This window comes from Sapajus apella, unplaced genomic scaffold, assembly GCF_009761245.1.
Source record: "Sapajus apella isolate SASKATOON/1434 unplaced genomic scaffold, GSC_monkey_1.0 scaffold12, whole genome shotgun sequence".
NCBI classification, from domain to species: Eukaryota; Metazoa; Chordata; class Mammalia; order Primates; family Cebidae; genus Sapajus; species Sapajus apella.
Window position 1 is genome coordinate 25,512,336 of NW_022436952.1, and position 18,014 is coordinate 25,530,349.

The 18,014-nt window shown below is 51.0% G+C and overlaps 1 protein-coding gene across 3 annotated transcripts; it reads right to left on the reverse strand.

Moving 5' to 3' along the window:
- Window positions 1–2,562: 2,562 nt before the first annotated feature.
- On the reverse strand, window positions 2,563–8,673 carry ATP1B2 (ATPase Na+/K+ transporting subunit beta 2). Of its 3 annotated transcripts, none has more exons than XM_032280434.1 (9): window positions 7,942–8,673; window positions 5,724–5,852; window positions 5,278–5,382; window positions 4,965–5,170; window positions 4,537–4,593; window positions 4,416–4,442; window positions 3,982–4,002; window positions 3,455–3,553; window positions 2,563–3,349 (listed from the first exon to the last, which is right to left on the reverse strand). In XM_032280434.1, exons 1-9 carry the CDS (start codon window positions 8,051–8,053, stop codon window positions 3,185–3,187), a joined length of 921 nt encoding a protein of 306 aa, XP_032136325.1. In that variant the 5' UTR covers window positions 8,054–8,673; the 3' UTR covers window positions 2,563–3,184. The 3 variants fall into 3 exon arrangements, with proteins under 3 accessions (XP_032136325.1, XP_032136327.1, XP_032136326.1); XM_032280436.1 differs by lacking the exon at window positions 7,942–8,673 and adding an exon at window positions 6,111–6,133; XM_032280435.1 differs by lacking the exons at window positions 3,982–4,002; window positions 4,416–4,442.
- Between the last annotated feature and the right edge of the window lie 9,341 nt (window positions 8,674–18,014).

Genomic DNA, 18,014 nt, shown 5'->3' on the forward strand with positions numbered 1-18,014 from the left:
AAAAAAAAAGAAGAAAAGAAAAGAAAGAAAAAAAAGTGGAAAAGATGCATGAAAGTGTGTATGATAATGACCCAATTTTGGTATAACAATGACCAAAACCCAATGATCCTTTTCTGTATGATGAGGGATGTGTGTGTGTATTATGCATTAATGATAAAATTGTGTATATGTGTATGCATATGTGATAACGCTATTTTTCAAGACAAATACTAGGACCAATTCATTGCAAAAAGAAAAAAGGCCCCAAGAAGAAAATAAAAATTAACTATAGGCCCCCCTTTCCCCATATATCACAAGAAGCATCACACATATTTTTTTCTATGCTTATGTGTATGTGTTTACTTTTACACAAAATTAGGCTCGTATAGTTCATATTGTTTGGACATCCATGTTTCTTCTAGGCAACTTTTCTCACCTGTCTCTGAGCATTTGCTGATGCTCTTTTCTCTCCACACCACCCCTCCTTTTTGTTTTTTTTTTTTTTGAGACAGAGTTTCACTCTCCTTACCCAGGCTGGAGTGCAATGGCGCAATCTCTGCCCACTACAACCTCCGCCTCCTGGGTTTAAGTAATTCTGCTGCCTCAGCCTCCCCGGTAGCTGGGACTACAGGCGTGCGCCACCATGCCCAGCTAATTTTTGTATTTTTAGTAGAGACGGGATTTTACCATGTTGACCAGGATGGTCTCGATCTCTTGACCTCGTGATCCACCTGCCTTGGCCTCCCACAGTGCTGGGATTATAGGCGTGAGCCACCGCGCCCAGCCAACCACTCCTCCTTTAAGCTCCCACTTAAATGCTCCATCCTCTGAGAAGCCTTCCATTAATGCCCCTGGCAGACGGAGGCTGACAGCTCTGAATTTTGTCGTCAGATTTTGTCACCGGCTTTCTCCCCTTCCTTGAAGCATGTTTAGGTCTACCTTGTATGAGAGTTTCTCATGTGCTCCTCACCTCTCCAAGGGAGCTCCTTGGGGGCAGGAACTCTGCCTCTTTCATAAGTGTGTCCTCAGGGTGCCTAGAATGCACACAGTAGGCACTTTATAAGCATTGCTGTACAAAAGGGATGTAGGCTTCCTGCCTCACTTGTATGGAGTCATCTCAAGATAGTGTACGCCAAATTAGTGAAGGTGAAGAAGGTAGATGCTTGCACACTGGAAGGAAGAGGTCAGAGCTAGGAAGCGGCCTCCAAGGGCCGGGGGATCCCGCTGGGACCACCCAGATCCACCCTCCACTCCTTCCCTGGACTCTTCCAACTGCTCAGAAAGGAACAACCCACACACGGGGCTCTGTGTACGATATATATTTATATATATAATTGCTCTCATTTTATTTTACTTAATCCTCTTTTTACAGTAGATCTGACACAGGCATTAAATAACTGCAGAGAGAGACTGTGGTGGGGGGCAGGGGCGGGAAAACATGGGAACCTGAAGGGAAGAAACAGATCCAGCTAGAGAAAAAGGGAGGGGTCCACCAGCGGGTGGAGTACGGAGGCTGCTGCATTAAAAAAAGAAAAAGAAGGTTAGAGAGCAGGAGGAAGTGAGCGATGCTGGAGGACAAAGAGTTAACATACTCTACAACTACAGAGTATTCAGAGCAGGAGGCAGGAGGCCCCTCATTTGACATTCCGTGAGTGTTATGGGTTTTTGTTTTTGTTTTTGTTTTTTTAAAGGCAGAGGGGTCTGAAGGAGATGGAGCCAAGACATTCAGAGGCTAGATTTGGAACTTCCAGGCCTGCATGCGGAGGAAAGGGAAGGAGTTAGTGATTCGTTGATAACTTGCTAAGAGAAACCAGAGAGACGGTGGTGGGGGCAGATCTGGGCTCAGGGGAAGGAGGTGGAATAGTCCCAAAGCCAGCTGATGTTTCCAAGGTGGCCACTGGGGACGGAGCAAAAATGGCCACCCCTCCCCCAGAGCTCCCTGGGAAGTGGAACTTGAAGGATATTCTGGGAAGGCGAATGGGGGAAGGGAGCCATCCATAAAAACAAAGTGGATATTCAGCCTAGGTCAACCCCGCCCCTCTGGGTAGCAGCTATTTGGGTGATAGAAGGGCCTAGGAAGAAACTGAAGGCCGGGTTCAGTGGCTCATGCCTATAATCCCAACCCATTGGGAGGCCAAGACGGGCAGATCACCTGAGGTCGGGAGTTCAAGACCAACCTGGCCAACACGGTGAAACCCCGTCTCTACTAAAAATACAAAAATAATTAGCCAGGCGTGGTAGCAAATGCCTGTAATCCCAGCTACTCAGGAGGCTGAGGCAGGAGAATTGCTTGAACCTGGGAGGCGGAAGTTGCAGTGAACCAAGCCAAACGCCATTGTACTCCAGCCTGGGCAACAAGTGTGAAACCTCGTCAAAAGAAAGAGAGAAAAAGTGAAAGAGAGGAAGAAAGGAAGGAAGGAAAGAAACTGAAGTCAGGGGCTGCTAGAGGATTTTTGGGAAGGGTCAACACAGCAGGCCTCGCGTCCATTTCTTCATTTCCCAGCTCACAGAATCACCAGAGAGTGAGCAGCAGAACATGCCAGGAAAGAGGGAAAAGGCCACAGAATCACCTTGTCCTCAGTCACAAAGGGGTGCCTTTCAGAGGAGGGAATAGGGATGAAGAGGCAAAGAGCTTCCCAGGAGCCAGCTAAGTTCAAAGTCACCAAGATAGTGACTGTGTAGACAGGGAGAAAGTGAGAGAGAGATCAAGAGACAGTGGCTAGAGCTTAGGAATGGAAGGATGGAGTGCCACAATCATCTCTGGAAGCAAAGGGGTAAGAGGCACGCGTGCACTTTTGTGTGTGGGGGTGGGGGGGGTGTGGGGGTGGGTATAGGTGGTGGGTGGGTGGGTGGGTCAATGGGCACTTCCTATAACTCTCAGGGGATATGCAGGCAGGAGAGTGGGTAGCTCTCACAGCTAAACCAGAACTAGAAAGGCTCCTAACGCCTCTGTGGCCATCTTGGTAGCCCAGCTCCCTCTCTGACTGAGCTGAGGTTGGGAGAAGTTGGTGGGAAATGCAAGTGACCAGAGAACCGCCATGGACTTCAGGCTGGGTTGAGAAGTCAAGGAAAAGGGTGTGAGGCTCAGACAAGTCATAGCTCTGTTATCAAAAATACCTTTGGGGTGGGTGAAGGAGGGATCAGGCAGGGTCAGGGACATTCCAGGAGCATCCACAGGAGAGAGGTGGAGTGGGAGGAAGGGGCCTCAGGTTTTGTTGATTCGGAGTTTGAATGCCACGCGGCCGGCAAACTTGTCTCGCTCATCATCTGTGGCGATGTTGGCGGCGTTGATGCGACATTCTACATTCACCTCCACATTAGGGGTCACATTCAGGAACTTCACGGCCACCAGGGGCTGTGTGTAGTTTACCTGGGCCGGAGGAGCAGTGCAGGGTCTAGGCCTGGGCCCACTCAGCCTCCTTCCCTAGCTCACCACCCGCCCCCGCCATCTGCCTGGGCCTCCCCTAGGACTTACGTGGAACTTTTTGCCATAGTAGGGGAAGTACATGAGGTCAATGTTGCCATTGGCGGGGAACATGACGAAGTGGCCGAGATTCTCAGCATCTTCATCTCGCTGTGGGGGTGCAGGAAGATGGGGGTGAGCAAGTTAGGGATGGCAGGCACCCAGGAGCTCACCAGACTTCCATTTGTTCTTTTGTTCTTCCTTCGCCCCCAGTTTTGCCTGCCTCAAGTCTGCCTCCCTGGAGCCGTGAGTCTGCGTGTGTGTGTCTGCGTGTGTGTGTCTGCGTGTGTGTGTCTGCATGTGTATGAGTCTGCGTGTGTGTGCCTGCGTGTGTGAGTCTGCGTGTGTGTCTGCATGTCTGCATGTGTGTCTGCGTGTGTCTGCGTGAGTCTACGTGTGTGTCTGCATGTGTGTGTCTGCGTGTGTGTGTCTGCGTGTGTAGATGAGGGAATGCTCTGTCTCTGTCATCATTCTAGGAACTCCTGAAGGCTGGTAATGACACGAAAGCCTCCTACTCCACTCCCACCCCAAGTTCTTACCCCATCCTCAGGAATCAGTTTCTGGAGCAGAGCCAAGAAAGAACAGATAAGTGATTAAGGGTTGAATAGGAGGCAAGGAAGGGGATGTGAATCGGGTAGTAGGTTTCTAGAAAGGACAGAGCACTGAGTGGAGGGGAACAAGATCCCAAGGACAACGTAGTGGTGGCAGATGGCGCTAACAGATCAGCAGCTACCAGATATCTAGAAGGAACTGAGGGGTAGGGGCCATAAGGAGGGAGAGCAAAAAATATGGACAATCCGGGAATAAAGGAGAAACTGGAAGGGTTAGGGAAGACGCCAGGGGCAAGGGCATTGGTGGAGGAGGGGGTGTGTCTGCCCCTACGAGAGCAGACCTCTGCATCCTAGAGAGAAGCAAGAGGAGTTCGAGGCCCTTGGATTTCAAGCTACAGTGGAGCCCACAAGCCCACTCTTACCCCCTTGTTTCTATGGTGATGGGGCTTCTGGGAGCAAAGAAGATAGGGAGAGACAGGTGAATTACACAGAAACCATGAAGGATACACAGGTGAGCAGGCAGTCAAGGCCCAGTGAACTCACCTTCCCAGCACAAGTAACATTCATGCTCTGGTTTGCTCCTGCATAGAAGTTGATGACCTGGAGTGAGGATGGAAGGTAAGGAGAGTCAGAGGAAAAGTCGTGAAAGATAGGTATCCAGACCAAGCTAAACTAGGCACTGTAGTCCCAACTGCTAGGGAGGTTGAGGTGGGAGAACCGTGTAATTCCAGAGGTTCAAATAGCTTAATTCAATGGGCAACATTGTGAGACCCTGTCTCAAAAAAAAAAAGGGGCATCCAGCCTCCTAGCTATAGAGCTTAGCCTCCAAGGCCCCGCCTCTTTCCCTCTCAGCGACACAAACATCCATGTTTCTCTCATGTCCATTAACCCCAGTGAAAGGATGCAACTGTCTACAGGTGATGGCCCCAGATCCTTCCTCCGTTCACCCTGGGGACCAAGGTCATGGGTACCCGGTTCATCTTGATGAAGACACAGGGCTGCCCAGTGCTGTAACCATAGTGGGTGGGGTCCCCAATGCCGGAGCAGTCGCCCAGCTGGGTCCGGTTGAATTGGCAGGCACGTTTGGGGTAGTTGAGGACTCCATTATCTGGCTGTTCGTAATAGCGCCCAGGGCGGCAGACATCATTCTTCTGGGCTTGGATAGAGTCGTTGTAAGCTAAGGAGGTGGGAGGGGAGAGAGTCAGGAGCCAGATGTTCCATTTCCGAGGTCCCCAATCCCCTGCCCGAAGTCTTGACCTGCCACACAGCCCGGCTGACACTCACGCTCCAAGAACTTGTTGAGCTTCTGAACATGCTGGTCCCAGCTTTCAGTGTCACTGACATTGACAATGACATCAAGGTTCTCAGTCTTGGGGCGAATCATCAAGCCTACAGCCGACAAAGGCAGAAGTTGGGGGTATCTATAAGATGAGGGACGGCACACAGAGCGAAGAAAATGACACAGGAAACACCAGAGTGGGGACAGCAGTGAATATCTGAGATTGCCTTCATGGGAGTGTGATTTCCTGTGGTTATTTGCCACATGCCCAAATCACATAGTTCCCAGCTGTAGGGAATGGGAAGGAGGACAGATTCCAAGAAGAACTTCCCAAGCATATAGGGATTGGGTCATCAGAATCAAACTCCTGGAAAGAACTACGAGTTCCTTCTGGAGGTTTAGGGGCACAATAGCAGCTAGAGTAGCTGGCAGGGGGAGCGTCGACACTCACCCGGTGTGGCCAGTCGGTCCTGGTACTTGGGGGTATGGTCGGAGACAGTCTGTAGCATCACCCACATGGTGAGGGAGAACATGGCGGTGAGGAAGCCGTAAAAGATGAGGTAGAAGAGGAGGATAAAGGCTAGGGAGGAGGAAACAGAGTCAGCAGGGCCTACGGTTCCCGCTGTACCCTCACTTATCCCCACACACCCCTCTACCTACTCTGAAGTTCTGCACTGGGCCTGGTCACAGACCCACAGGGATGTCTTAGAGCCTTCCCCTGGGAGCAAAATGAGACAAGCTGGAAACAGGCAGTTGTGTCTGGCTTTCAGCCATGACTCCCAGCCCCCTCCTGGCCCTAGGGCACAGTGAAGCCCGACCTTGTGGAAGCCACAGAGACCTAAACTCTCCTTGCTGGGGCAACTCCAAGTGTAGGCTGCTGTTGTTTTGCCTCCAATTACATTTCCAACTTTTCAGCCATGCATGGTCCTGAAAAGGCACACATCTGTTACCTCTGCACTCATACTCATGCTTAAAGCTGTGCTAGCATGATGACTTTTTTTTTTTTTTTTTGGAGATGGGGTCTTGCCCTGTTGCCAGGCTGGAGTGCAGTGGCACAATCTCGGCTCACTGCAACCTCTGCCTCCGGGTTCAAGCGATTCTCCTGCCTCAGCCTCCTGCATAGCTGGGATTACAGGCCTGTACCAACACACCCGGCTAATTTTGTATTTTTAGTAGAGACTGGGTTTCTCCATGTTGGTGGTCAGGCTGGTCTTGAACTCCCGACCTCAGGTGATCCACCTGCCTCGGCCTCCCAAAGCGCTGGGATTACAGGTGTGAGCCACCACACCTGGCCGACACGATGACTTTTTAAGTAGGTACTGGCCACCACTCACAAGCAAACCCTCATACCACCTTGCAGAACATGAGGGTTTGCTTTTCAAAGCCTCAGGTTTGAAAAGCAAAATCTCTCTCCTGGTGCCCTGGAGAAGCCAAACTTTGATCAGTTCCTGAAATGAAAGACCTAACACTAGCCTAGATATAAATCTCTGAGACAGCTTGTTAGAACCTTTGACAGTCACTCCACCCTCAGCTCACACCCAGCACCCTGGGCAGAGGCAGGGAGGAAAGGCAGAATCTCCCACAGCCTTCCCTTGGTTGGATCTCTCTATGGCTACCCGGCCTGAAGTAAGGACCCCCTGTTCCCACCACTCTGGAATCCCAATCCTTCCATCTCAGAAGACACTTCTACCATGAAGTCCTCCAGTTCTCCCAAGCATTGCTGGATTCTTCCCATCCCAGGGGCTGGACTTTGAGTTCCCTGAGGGCATGGATTGCATGGGACCCACCTTGGGGGCCCCTGAGCCGGTGGACTGATGGGGACAGTGCCCAATCAGTTTGGAAAAATTGTAAACCGTGTCACACAGCATCCCCTGTGTCTCAGTGACCCATCTTGACCATCCCTCTTGGGAAAATTCTACCCCTCCTCACCTGCACCCGTGCGGGTCACCAGAGCCCCCTGACCACTACAACTTCCTGAGCCCTGCCATGGTCAGCCTGGGCGGGCTCCCAAGCCATCCGACTGCCACAGACACTGGGCTGGCTGATGCACACATCTCACCACAGTGACCACTCATCCCCACGCCACCGACATGGGAGCAAAACCTGCAGCCTCCGAAAAACTCATACTATCAGCAGCCCCCCACCTACAAAGCAGTCACAGAAGGCTCCCAAGGCCAGGCGGTGGGATACAGACAACTTCCGCCGTGAAGAACCCCCCTAACATCCCCCCAAGACCCGCCCCCTCAAGAACATTCCCAGGGTCCAGGGGGTGGGCACGAGCTAAAAATAAACGGGGCTGAAGAGCTAGTGAGAGCCGGAGGTAGGGAAGGGGCGCTCTTTGGAGGTGGGGACGCCCGTGTGGAGCGGAGAGGCCCCAAGAGGGAGTGTGAGCGCCGCGGCGCGGACACGCAGGCAGAGCAGGCGACCCCCCGCCCGAGGGGGCTCCGCGGGGGGGCGGGAAGGCGGCTGTGACCTACTTTCTCCGCCTCCGCACGGCCAGCCGGGGAGATTAGACTGGCGATTCGGCCCCCTCCCAGCCCAGAGCCCGGCAGGGGGGCTGGACGCGGGGACCCGGGAGGGGAGCTGGGGCTGCGCTGGCGGGACCCTGCGCCCCCCAAGGCGTCGCCCCGCGCCTCCCCCACCGCCCCTCGCGTGCCGGCCCTGCGTACCCCAGCTGGTCCCGGTGCGGCCCATGAACTGGTGCGTCCTCGGGTTCCACACGAACTCCTTCCACTCCTCAACCACCTGCCCGCAGCTCTTCTTCTCTTTCTGGATGACCATCTTGGCGGCGCGGGGCGAGTCCCGGCCCGGGGCTGGGGGCTGCGGAGAAGCGGGGACGCCGCGCGCTGTAGCCCTCCACACACCCAAAAGCGCGGGGAGCGAAGGCGGCGGGGGCAAAGGAGACCCCCCGCAGATATGCAGCTGCTGCAAATTCCGGGGTTCACGGCCACGCACTGCGGGGTGCTGGCAGCGCGGCGGAAGATGCACCGATCCTAGGCCCCCCAACTGCGATGAAAAGGGGTGCTGTCAGAGCAGGGGAGAATAACAAGACGAAGGGGTATGAATGCAGCTTCACCCCCCAAACCGTCTAGAAGCAAAGCGAAAAGGGGTGCAAAAATAGACGGCTACAAAAACCAAGCAAAACGCAGAAAAAAGCGGGGTACAAAAAGGCAGGGAGAGGTGGGGGAGGGGGCCGCCCCGAAATCCAAGATGCAAAGAGGCTGTGGAACGAAGCTCAAGGCTCCCTCCGCCAAGCAGAGACCACTGCACCAGTGGCGGCTCGGCCGCGGGGGTGGGGCGGGAACGCGCAGTTGGGGGACAGCCAGGGATGGGGGGCCCCCGAGGCGGAGGCTCCGCTCCTCAGCAGTGCGGGGCCCTCGGTCGCGGATCGCGGTCTTTATACTCTGCGGCTCTGGGGGTGCCCGCCCCCTTCCCACCCCCAAAAGCTCCACCTCCTCGCCACTGGCCCAAGCGACCTCATGCATATGTAAATATGGAGAGAGTTGAGCCCGCCTCCTCCCACGCCCCCTGCCTCCTCTTAGGGACCCGGCGGTCTCCCGATTACCCCCACCCTAGATACTGGACTGGGACAGGGTGGGAGGAAGAGATAGAGGGCGTGTCCGGGCGGAGTAGAGGGAAAGATAACCCCAGAGAAACGCAACGACAGAGAGAGAAGCTGATATATGCTCAAAGATGGGGGCCCCAGGCAGGGAGTTAGAAAGACACTACGATAAAGATGCGGCGGAAGAGTCCAGGAGCAGATGGAGCCGAATATCAGAGGAATTAAGAGCTAGAGATCAAGAAGAAAGCGAAGAGACCAGCCGGGAGGCTGGGCGACCCAGGAGGGAAGCCAGGACAGGCCATGCAGAGATGGATAAAGGCCACCCCAAAAGGGACGTTCGCCTGTTGGGAGCCGCTACCAGTCCTCCAGACACCACCTTCTCCAATCTCACAGCCCCTGTCCACACTACCGGCTCTGTCCACGTGCAGAGGCTTCCCCATCTTCCCATCACTTCTCCCTGAAGCCCTCTCAACACCACATTCTCAGTCCCCAGCACTGCCCTGAGACCCCTGCCCTGCAGCCTGGTCTACATCGGTTCTCTGCCTCCTGGCACCCCCACCCCCATGCCTGAACTCCCCTCCTTATGTGTCTACTTGGGTCAGCAAACCTTTACTAAGCATCTCTAGGGACTGTGTGCTGTAGCCCTGGGGAGGCCAGAGACGTTCAACTGAAGCCACAGTTCTCACAGAGCTCACAGTCTAGCAGCGGGGAGTAGACTTGCCTGTAAATACCACATTTTTTTTTTTTTTTTGACGGGGTTTCACCATGTTGGTCAGGCTGGTCTTGAACTCCCAACCTCAGGTGATCCACCCGCCTTGGCCTCCGATACCACATGTTAGGAGTCATTATCTCGGCCAGGTCCAGTGGCTCATGCCTGTAATCCCAGCTCTACGGGATGCCAAGGCGGCAGATCACCTGAGGAAAGGAGTTGGAGACCAGAGGTCAGGAGTTCAAGACCAGCCTGGCCAACATGGTGAAACTCTGTCTCTACTAAAACTACAAAAATTAGCCGGGTGTGCGCCTGTAATCTCAGCTACTCAGGAGGCTGAGGCAGGAGAATTGCTTGAACCTGGGAAGCGGAGGTTGTAGTGAGCCAAGATCGTGCCATTGCACTCCAGCCTGGGTGACAGAGTGAGACTCCATCTCAAAAAAAAAAAAAAAAAAAAAATCTGGGCACGGTGGCTCACACCTGTCATCCCAGCACTTTGGGAGGCCAAGGCAGGCAGATCACCTGAGGCCAGGAGTTTGAGACCAGCTGAACCAACATGGAGAAACTCCATTTCTACCAAAAATACAAAATTAGCCAGACATGCTGGTGCATGCCTGTAAGCCCAGCTAGTTGGGAGGCTGAGGCAGGAGAATTGCTTGAACCTGAGAGGTAGAGGTTGCGGTGAGCCGAGATTGCGCCATTGCACTCACTGGGCAAACAAGAGTGAAACTCTGTCTCAAAAAAAATAATAATAATAATAACTATTATCTCTACCTCTTTCAATTTTTCTTCAAATCTTGCCAATTTTCCTTGGATAGGTTTTTCTTCTCCTTTCAACTGTCGCCTTAAATCCTTAGCCCAAGTTCTCAACACCTCACATCCAAACTGTCAGCCACGTCCTCAAACCCACTCCTTCCAGTCCAAGGCCAACTTCATGAAGTGAGACCTGCACAGTCACACAAGGCCTTTGCTCATTGTTTGGTTTAAAACTGTCGATTTTTTTTTTACCCCCAAACATTCATGGAGCTGAATGCCATCGGTGACTTGAAATTCTTCATAGTCCTATCTTTGAATATGTGCTTTGTAAGTGATGTCCAGTGGAGCACCGGTGCATGTGTGTGAGCAGAGGAGATATGTGTAATATGCTGTCCCATTCAGACAGCGTTCCGGATGCACCATAAGTACAGAATTCTGGGGTACCTACAATGTGTGGGAGTTCAGCCAGACTCCAAATGAGTATAAGGTAAGCATGTTATATCTACAACTGAATACGTGGGGAGGCTGAGCGCAGCTGGTTGCTAAGTTGGGTGTGAACATGGAAAGGCTCCTTCTACAAGGAACCTCAAAAACAGTGGTTCACGCTTGTAATCCCAGCACTTTGAGAGACCCAGGAGGGAGGAGATCCCTTGAGCCCGGCAGTTCAAGACAAGTCTTGGCAATATGGCCAGATCCCATCTCTACGAAAAATTTCTTTAAAAATTAGGTTGGACGTGGTGGCTCACGCCTGTAATCCAAGCACTTTGGAGGCCAAGGCGGGCGGATCACCTGAGGTCGGTAGTTCAAGACCAGCCTGACCAACATGGTGAAACCCTGTCTTTAAAAAAAAAATTAGCCAGGCACCTGGCACAATGGCTGTTGCCTGTAATCCTAGTACTTTGAGAGGCTGAGGTGGGTGAATCACAAGGTCAAGAGATCAAGACCATCCTGGCCAATGTGGTGAAACCCTGTCTCTACTAAAAATACAAAAATTAGCTGGGCGTGATGTGCGCCTGTAGTCCCAGCTACTCGGGAGGCTGAGGCAGTAGAATCTCTTGAATCCAAGAGGCAGAGTTGCAATGAGCTGAGATTGCACCACTGTACTCCAGCCTGGTGAAGAGTGAGACTCTGTCTCAAAAAAAAAAAACTTAGCCAAGCATGGTGGCACACACCTCTATTCCCAGCTACTTAGGAGGCTGATCTGGGAGGACTGGATCGCTATGATCACGCCGCTGCACCCTAGCATAAGTATAGAATGAGAGACTCTTTTTTTTTTTTTTTTTTTTCTTTTTTTTTTTTTTTTTTTTTAAGACTGGGTTTCACTGTGTTGGTCAAGCTGGTCTTGAACTCCTGACCTCAGGTGATCTGCCCACCTTGGCCTCCAAAGTGCTTGGATTACAGACGTGAGCCACCATACCCAGCTGACTTTTTTTTTTTTTTTTTTTTAGAAACGGGGTTTCACCATGTGGGCAAGGATGGTCTTGAACTCTTGACCTTGTGATCCGCTGGCCTTGGCCTCCCAAAGTGCAGGGATTACAGGTGTGAGCCACCATGCCTGGCCTGAGACTATCTCAAAAAAAAAAAAAAGAAAAGAAAAAAGAGGCCGGGCGCGGTGGCTCAAGCCTGTAATCCCAGCACTTTGGGAGGCCGAGGCGGGTGGATCACGAGGTCAAGAGATCAAGACCATCCTGGTCAACATGGTGAAACCCCGTCTCTACTAAAACTACAAAAAATTAGCTGGGCATGGTGGCGCGTGCCTGTAGTCCCAGCTACTCAGGAGGCTGAGGCAGGAGAATTGCCTGAACCCGGGAGGCGGAGGTTGTGGTGAGCCAAGATCGCGCCATTGCACTCCAGCCTGGGCAACAAGAGCGAAACTCCGTCTCAAAAAAAAAGTAAGTTTAAAAAAAGAAAAAAGAAAAGAAAAATAATGAATAAGTGGGAGTGCTGACAGCTGAGAGACCACACTCTCTACTGAGAGCAGAACTTGGCTTTGAACACAGAAAGCAAGCAATGGCATTTTAGGAGGCATGGATGATCACCACATCTTATAAGATCTTTTCTTAGTCATGTCACTTCCCTGTTTAGGCCACTTAGCCTGGCAACAATGACATAGAAGGAAAGGGAAGGCTGAGGCAACCCATGGCTCCTTTTCCTTTCAGTCTTTCCTTCTTTATCAGGAAGCTGAAGGTAGAAAAATATTAGGCTGGGCTCACACCTGTAATCCTAGCACTTTGGGAGGCCAAGATGGGAGGATTGCTTCAGGCCAGGAGTTTGAGACCAGTCTGGTCAAAATCAAGACCCCCATTTTTTTTTTTTTTTTTTTTTTTTAGAGATGGAGTTTTGCTCTTGTTGCCCAAGCTAGAGTACAATGGCACAATCTCGGCTCACTGCAACCTCCACCTCCTGTGTTCAAGAGATTCTCCTGCCTCAGCCTCCCGAGTAGCTGGGATTACAGGCTCTTGCCACCATGCCCCACTCATTTTTTGTATTTTTAGTAGAGACAGGGTTTCATCACGTTAGCCAGGCTAGCCTTGAACTCCTGACCTCAGGTCATCTGCCTGCCTGGGCCTCCCAAAGTGCTGGGATTACAAGCGTGAGCCTCCTCTGCTGGCCTGAAAAATGTTTATTTTAAACATCTTTGTTTTTTGATACAGGGTCTCAGTCTGTCACCCAGGCTGCAGTGCAATGGCATGAACTCAGCTTACTGCAACTTCTGCCTCCCAGGCTCAAGCAATTCTCAAGCCTCAGCCTCCTGAGTAGCTAGTATTACAGGCACCTGCCACCATGCCCAGCTAATTTTTATATTTTTGATAGAGACGAGGTTTTGCCATGCTCGCCAGGTTCAAACTCCTGACCTCAAGTGATCCTCTCGCCTCAGCCCCCCAAAGTGCTGGGATTACAGGTGTGAGCCACCTCGAATGGCCTGTTTTAAACATTTAAACATTAAATAGCAAAGAAAAAAATACCATGAGAAAGCCAGGTGTGGTGACATGAACCTGTAACCCCAGCTACTTGGAGGCTGAGACTGGAAGATCATTCAGCGGACATGCTGGGTGCAGTGGCTCACACCACTAATTTCAGCACTTTGGGAGGCTGATGTAGGCGGATAACTTGAGTCCAGAAGTTCAAGACCAGGCTGGCCAACATGGCAAAACCCTGTCTCTAGTAAAAATACAAAAATTAGCCTGGCATGGTGGTGCATACCTGTAATTCCAGCTACTCAGGAGGCTGAGGCAGAAGAATTGCTTGAACCCGGGAAGCAGAGGTTGCAGTGAGCAGGGATCACGTTACTGTATTCCAGTCTGGGCAACATAGCAAGACCCTGTCTCTAAAACAAAAACCATGAGAAGTTGATGAAAGGAAAATAGTTGAGGCTTGGTGTGGTTGCTCATGCTTGTAATCCCAGCACTTTGGGAGGCCGAGGCATGTGGATTATTTGAGGTCAGGAATTCGAAACCAGCCTGACCAACATGGGGAAATCCCATCTCTGTAAAAAAATACAAAAATTAGCCAGGAGTGGTGGTAGTCCCAGCTACTCGGGAGGCTGAGGGAGGAATAGCTTGAACCCGGGAAGTGGAGGCTGCAGTGAACCGAGATCATGCCACTGCGTTCCAGCCCAGGTGACAGAAGGGAAACTCCGCCTCAAAAAAAAAAAAAAAAAAGTTTATATTTTAGTGACTCTAATGGCATTTTTTTCCCTACTTTTTGAACAAGGGGCCCTGCATGTCCCTTTTGCACTGGGTCCTGACAGTTATGCAGTTGGTCCTGCTTCAGTCTATTCTGCGGCAGAGTCGGGACTAATTTTCTCAAAATACAGCTTTAATTAGGCCACTCCTCAGCTGAAAGTTCTTCAGTGGCTTCCTATTACCCAGCAGGATAGAGTCCTGATTCTTCAGTCTAAACTGCAGAGCACTCCGCAATCTACACCCATCCGGTGTCCCCAGCCTCCTTTCGTGCTAGTCCACATCTAGTCCTCTCCTGAATCTGAGCCAGCCACTCCTGGGGTAGACTGTGCTTACCCCTGACTTCACACCTCTGTGTATTTCATTCCTTTGTGCGGGAAGACTGCCTACCCTTCAGAGGCCAGCCCCAACTCCCATTCATTCATTTGATGCATACCTTTATTTATATATTTATTTATTTATTTATTTTTGAGATGGAGTTTCGCTCTTGTTGCCCAACCTGGAGTGCAATTGCACAATCTCGGCTCACTGCAACCTCCACCTCCCAGGTTCATGCAATTCTCCTGCCTCAGCCTCCCCAGTAGCTGGGATTACAGGTGACCACCACCGTGCCTGGCTAATTTTTGCATTTTTAGTAGAAACGAGGTTTTGTCATTTTGGTCAGGCTGGTCTTGAACTCCTGACTTCAGGTGATCCACCGACCTTGTTCTCCCACAGTGCTGGGATTGTAAGCATGGGCCACCTTGACCAGCCCATTCGATGCATATCTAATGGGCATTTGCTTAGAGCCAGGTGCTATTACTATTCTGGTCCCTGTGTTCCTGGGTCTCCCACTCCAGTAGACAATAAACAAAAGCAAACAAATATGATAATGTTAATATTATTGTTATTATTATTTTTGAGACAGAGTCTTGTTCTGTCACCTAGGCTGGAGTGCAGTGGCGCGATCTCAGCCCTCTGCAACCTCCACCTCCCAGGTTCAAGCAATTCTCCTGCCTCAGCCTCTCAAGTAACTGGAATTATAGGTGTGCACCACCACGTCTAGCTAATTTTTGTATTTTTGGTTTTTTTGAGATAAAGTTTCACTCTTGTTGCCCAGGTTGGAGTGCAATGGCACTATCTCAGCTCACTGCAACCTCCACCTCCCAGGTTCAAGAGATTCTCCTGCAGGGCGCGGTGGCTCACACCTGTAATCCCAGCACTTTGGGAGGCCTAGGTGAGCGGATCACCTGAGGTCAGGAGTTCGAGACCAGCCTGGACAACATGGAGAAACCCCATCTCTATAAAGAAAAAAAAAAAAGAGATTCTCCTGCCTCAGCCTCAGTAGCTGGGATTACAAGCATGCACCACCACACCTGCCTAATTTTGTATTTTTAGATTGACATGGTTTCTCCATGTTCATCAGGCTGGTCTCGAACTCCTGACCTCAGGTGATCCGCCTGCCCTGGCCTCCCAAAGTGCTGGGATTACAGGTGTAAGCCACCACCCCCAGTCTAATAATGTTAATATTGTACATGAAAAAGATAGAACAGGCTAATATACCAGAGAGTGCCTGGATGGTCAGGAATGGCCTTACTGAGAAGGCAACTTTTTTTTCTGAGACACAGTCTTGGTCTGTCACCCAGGCTGGGTACAGTGGTGCAACTGTGGCTTACTGCAGCCTTGAACTCCTGGGAGGGAAATGACTGTTCATGTAAGGACTTAAATGCCCAAAAGGAGGTATAAGGAGAGGTAAGGGAAGAGATTTCCAGGAAGAAGGAAGTGAAAGTGCAAAGGCTTGGCTTTAATGAGCAAAGGCAAGATGGATACAGCAAGAGGTTCGAGAGCCAGGCAGGGGCCAAACCGTAAAGAGTCCTTGTAGGCCTAAGGGAGTGTTTAGATATTTTCCTTTGAGACGGAGTTTCGCTCTTGTTACCCAGGCTGGAGTGCAATGGCTCGATCTCGGCTCACCACAACCTCCGCCTCCTGGGTTCAGGCAATTCTCCTGCCTCAGCCTCCTGAGTAGCTGGGACCACAATCACGCGCCACCATGCCCAGCTAATTTTTTGTATTTTTAGTAGAGACGGGGTTTCACCATGCTGACCAGGATGGTCTTGATCTCTTGACCTCGTGATCCACCCGCCTTGGCCTCCCAAAGTGCTGGGATTACAGGCGTGAGCCACCGCGCCCGGCCGATATTTTCACCCTCATATCTCATCTAGTAGATGTGGTTTGGATTTTAATCCAGCCACCATGAAAACAATTCTGTAGACCGGGCGTCGTGGCTCACGCCTGTAATCCAAGCACTTTGGAGGCCAAGGTGGGCAGATCACCTGAGGTTGGGAGTTCAAGACCAGCCTGACCAACATGGCGAAACCCCATCTTATAAAAAATATAAATAGCCGGGTGCGGTGGCTCAAGCCTGTAATCCCAGCACTTTGGGAGGCCGAGGCGGGTGGATCACGAGGTCAAGAGATCGAGACCATCCTGGTCAACATGGTGAAACCCCGTCTCTACTAAAAATACAAAAAATCAGCTGGGCATGGTGGCGTGTGCCTGTAATCCCAGCTACTCAGGAGGCTGAGGCAGGAGAATTGCCTGAACCCGGGAGGCGGAGGTTGCGGTGAGCCGAGATCGTGCCATTGCACTCCAGCCTGGGTAACAAGAGCGAAACTCCGTCTCAAAAAAAATAAATAAATAAATAAATAAAAAATATAAATAAAAAAATAAATAATAAATAATAACTTTTTAAAAAGAAAACAATTCTGTAGTTTCAGGGAGAGTGACATGATTACATTTAATGAAAATGGGCTGGGCGAGGGGGCTCACGCCTATAATCCCAGCACTTTGGGAGCCCCAGACAGGCAGATCACTTGAGGTCAGAGGTTCAAGACCAGCCTGGCCAACATGGTAAAACCCCATCTCTACTGAAAACACAAGAATTACCATGCCTGTAATTCTAGCCCTTGGGGAGACCTGGGCAAGTGGATCACCTGAGATGAGGAGTTCCAGACCAGCCTGGCCAACATGGTGAAACCCCATCTCCACTAAAAATACAAAACCAGCTGGGCGGCCAGGTGCAGTGGCTCACATCTTTAATCCCAGCACTTTGATAGGCCAAGGTGGGTGGATCAGGAGGTCAGGAGTTCAAGACCATCCTGGCCAACATAGTGAAACCCTGTCTCTACTAAAAAACCACTTCCTGTGGTTTTATGTAATCATGTCACTCTCCTTCCTGAAGGAGAAGGTGGTGGTGGTATGTGCCTGTAATCGCAGCTACTTGGGATGCTGAGGCAAGAGAATCGCTTGTACCCAGCAGGCAGAGGTTGCAGTGAGCTGAAATCATGCCATTGCACTCCAGCTTAGGCAATAAGAGGAAAACTCAGTCTCAAGAAAAAAGAAAGAAAACTCTTGTGTGTGTTTTATCTCTTCAACTAGACTCTAAGCGCTCTAAGCTCTTTGAGAACAGGCCTTTGTCTTAGACTATTCATACTTTCTTCAAACTCAAGAAACCCATAGAGCTACCAAAGATAGTGTCTGGCTGCTGAATTGGGCATGAACATGGAAAGGCTGCTTCTGCAAGGAACTACAGAAGCAACTTGCTCTTTCCTTCCTCAGTTAAGAAACATTGAAGTGGTCCAGCCTCCATTTGGAAAGATGAGACCTGGTTCGTATCCTCAAGACATAAAGCTTAGCAAACACAGCCAAGGGTGGCCTCCGAATTCCTGGCTCAGTCTCTGCCCTATATCTCATGCTTACTTGGAAATCAAAAAAATAAGTAGGCTGGGTGCAGTGGCTCACACCTGTAATCCCAGCACTTTGGGAGGCCGAGGTGGGTGGATCACAAGATCAGAAGTTCAAGACCAGCCTGGCCAACATGGTGATACCCCGTCTCTAAAAAAATAAAAATAAAAAATTTAGGCTGGGCGTGGTGGCTCATGCCTGTAATCCAAGCACTTTGGAGGCCAAGACGGGCAGATCACCTGAGGTCAGGAGTTCAAGGCCAGTCTGACCAACATGGTGAAACCCCGTCTTTAAAAAAAAAATTTTTGG

Bases quoted from the DNA above. Each gene is read 5' to 3' on its own strand.
- ATP1B2 (XM_032280434.1), bottom strand. From the start codon at position 8,053: ATGGTCATCCAGAAAGAGAAGAAGAGCTGCGGGCAGGTGGTTGAGGAG. The intron at 4,443-4,536 runs GTGAGTTCACTG...CTTTGCTCCCAG, and splicing joins ATGTTACTTGTGCTGGGAAG to AAGCCCCATCACCATAGAAA. The intron at 3,554-3,981 runs GTAAGAACTTGG...GCACCCCCACAG, and splicing joins AACTGATTCCTGAGGATGGG to CGAGATGAAGATGCTGAGAA.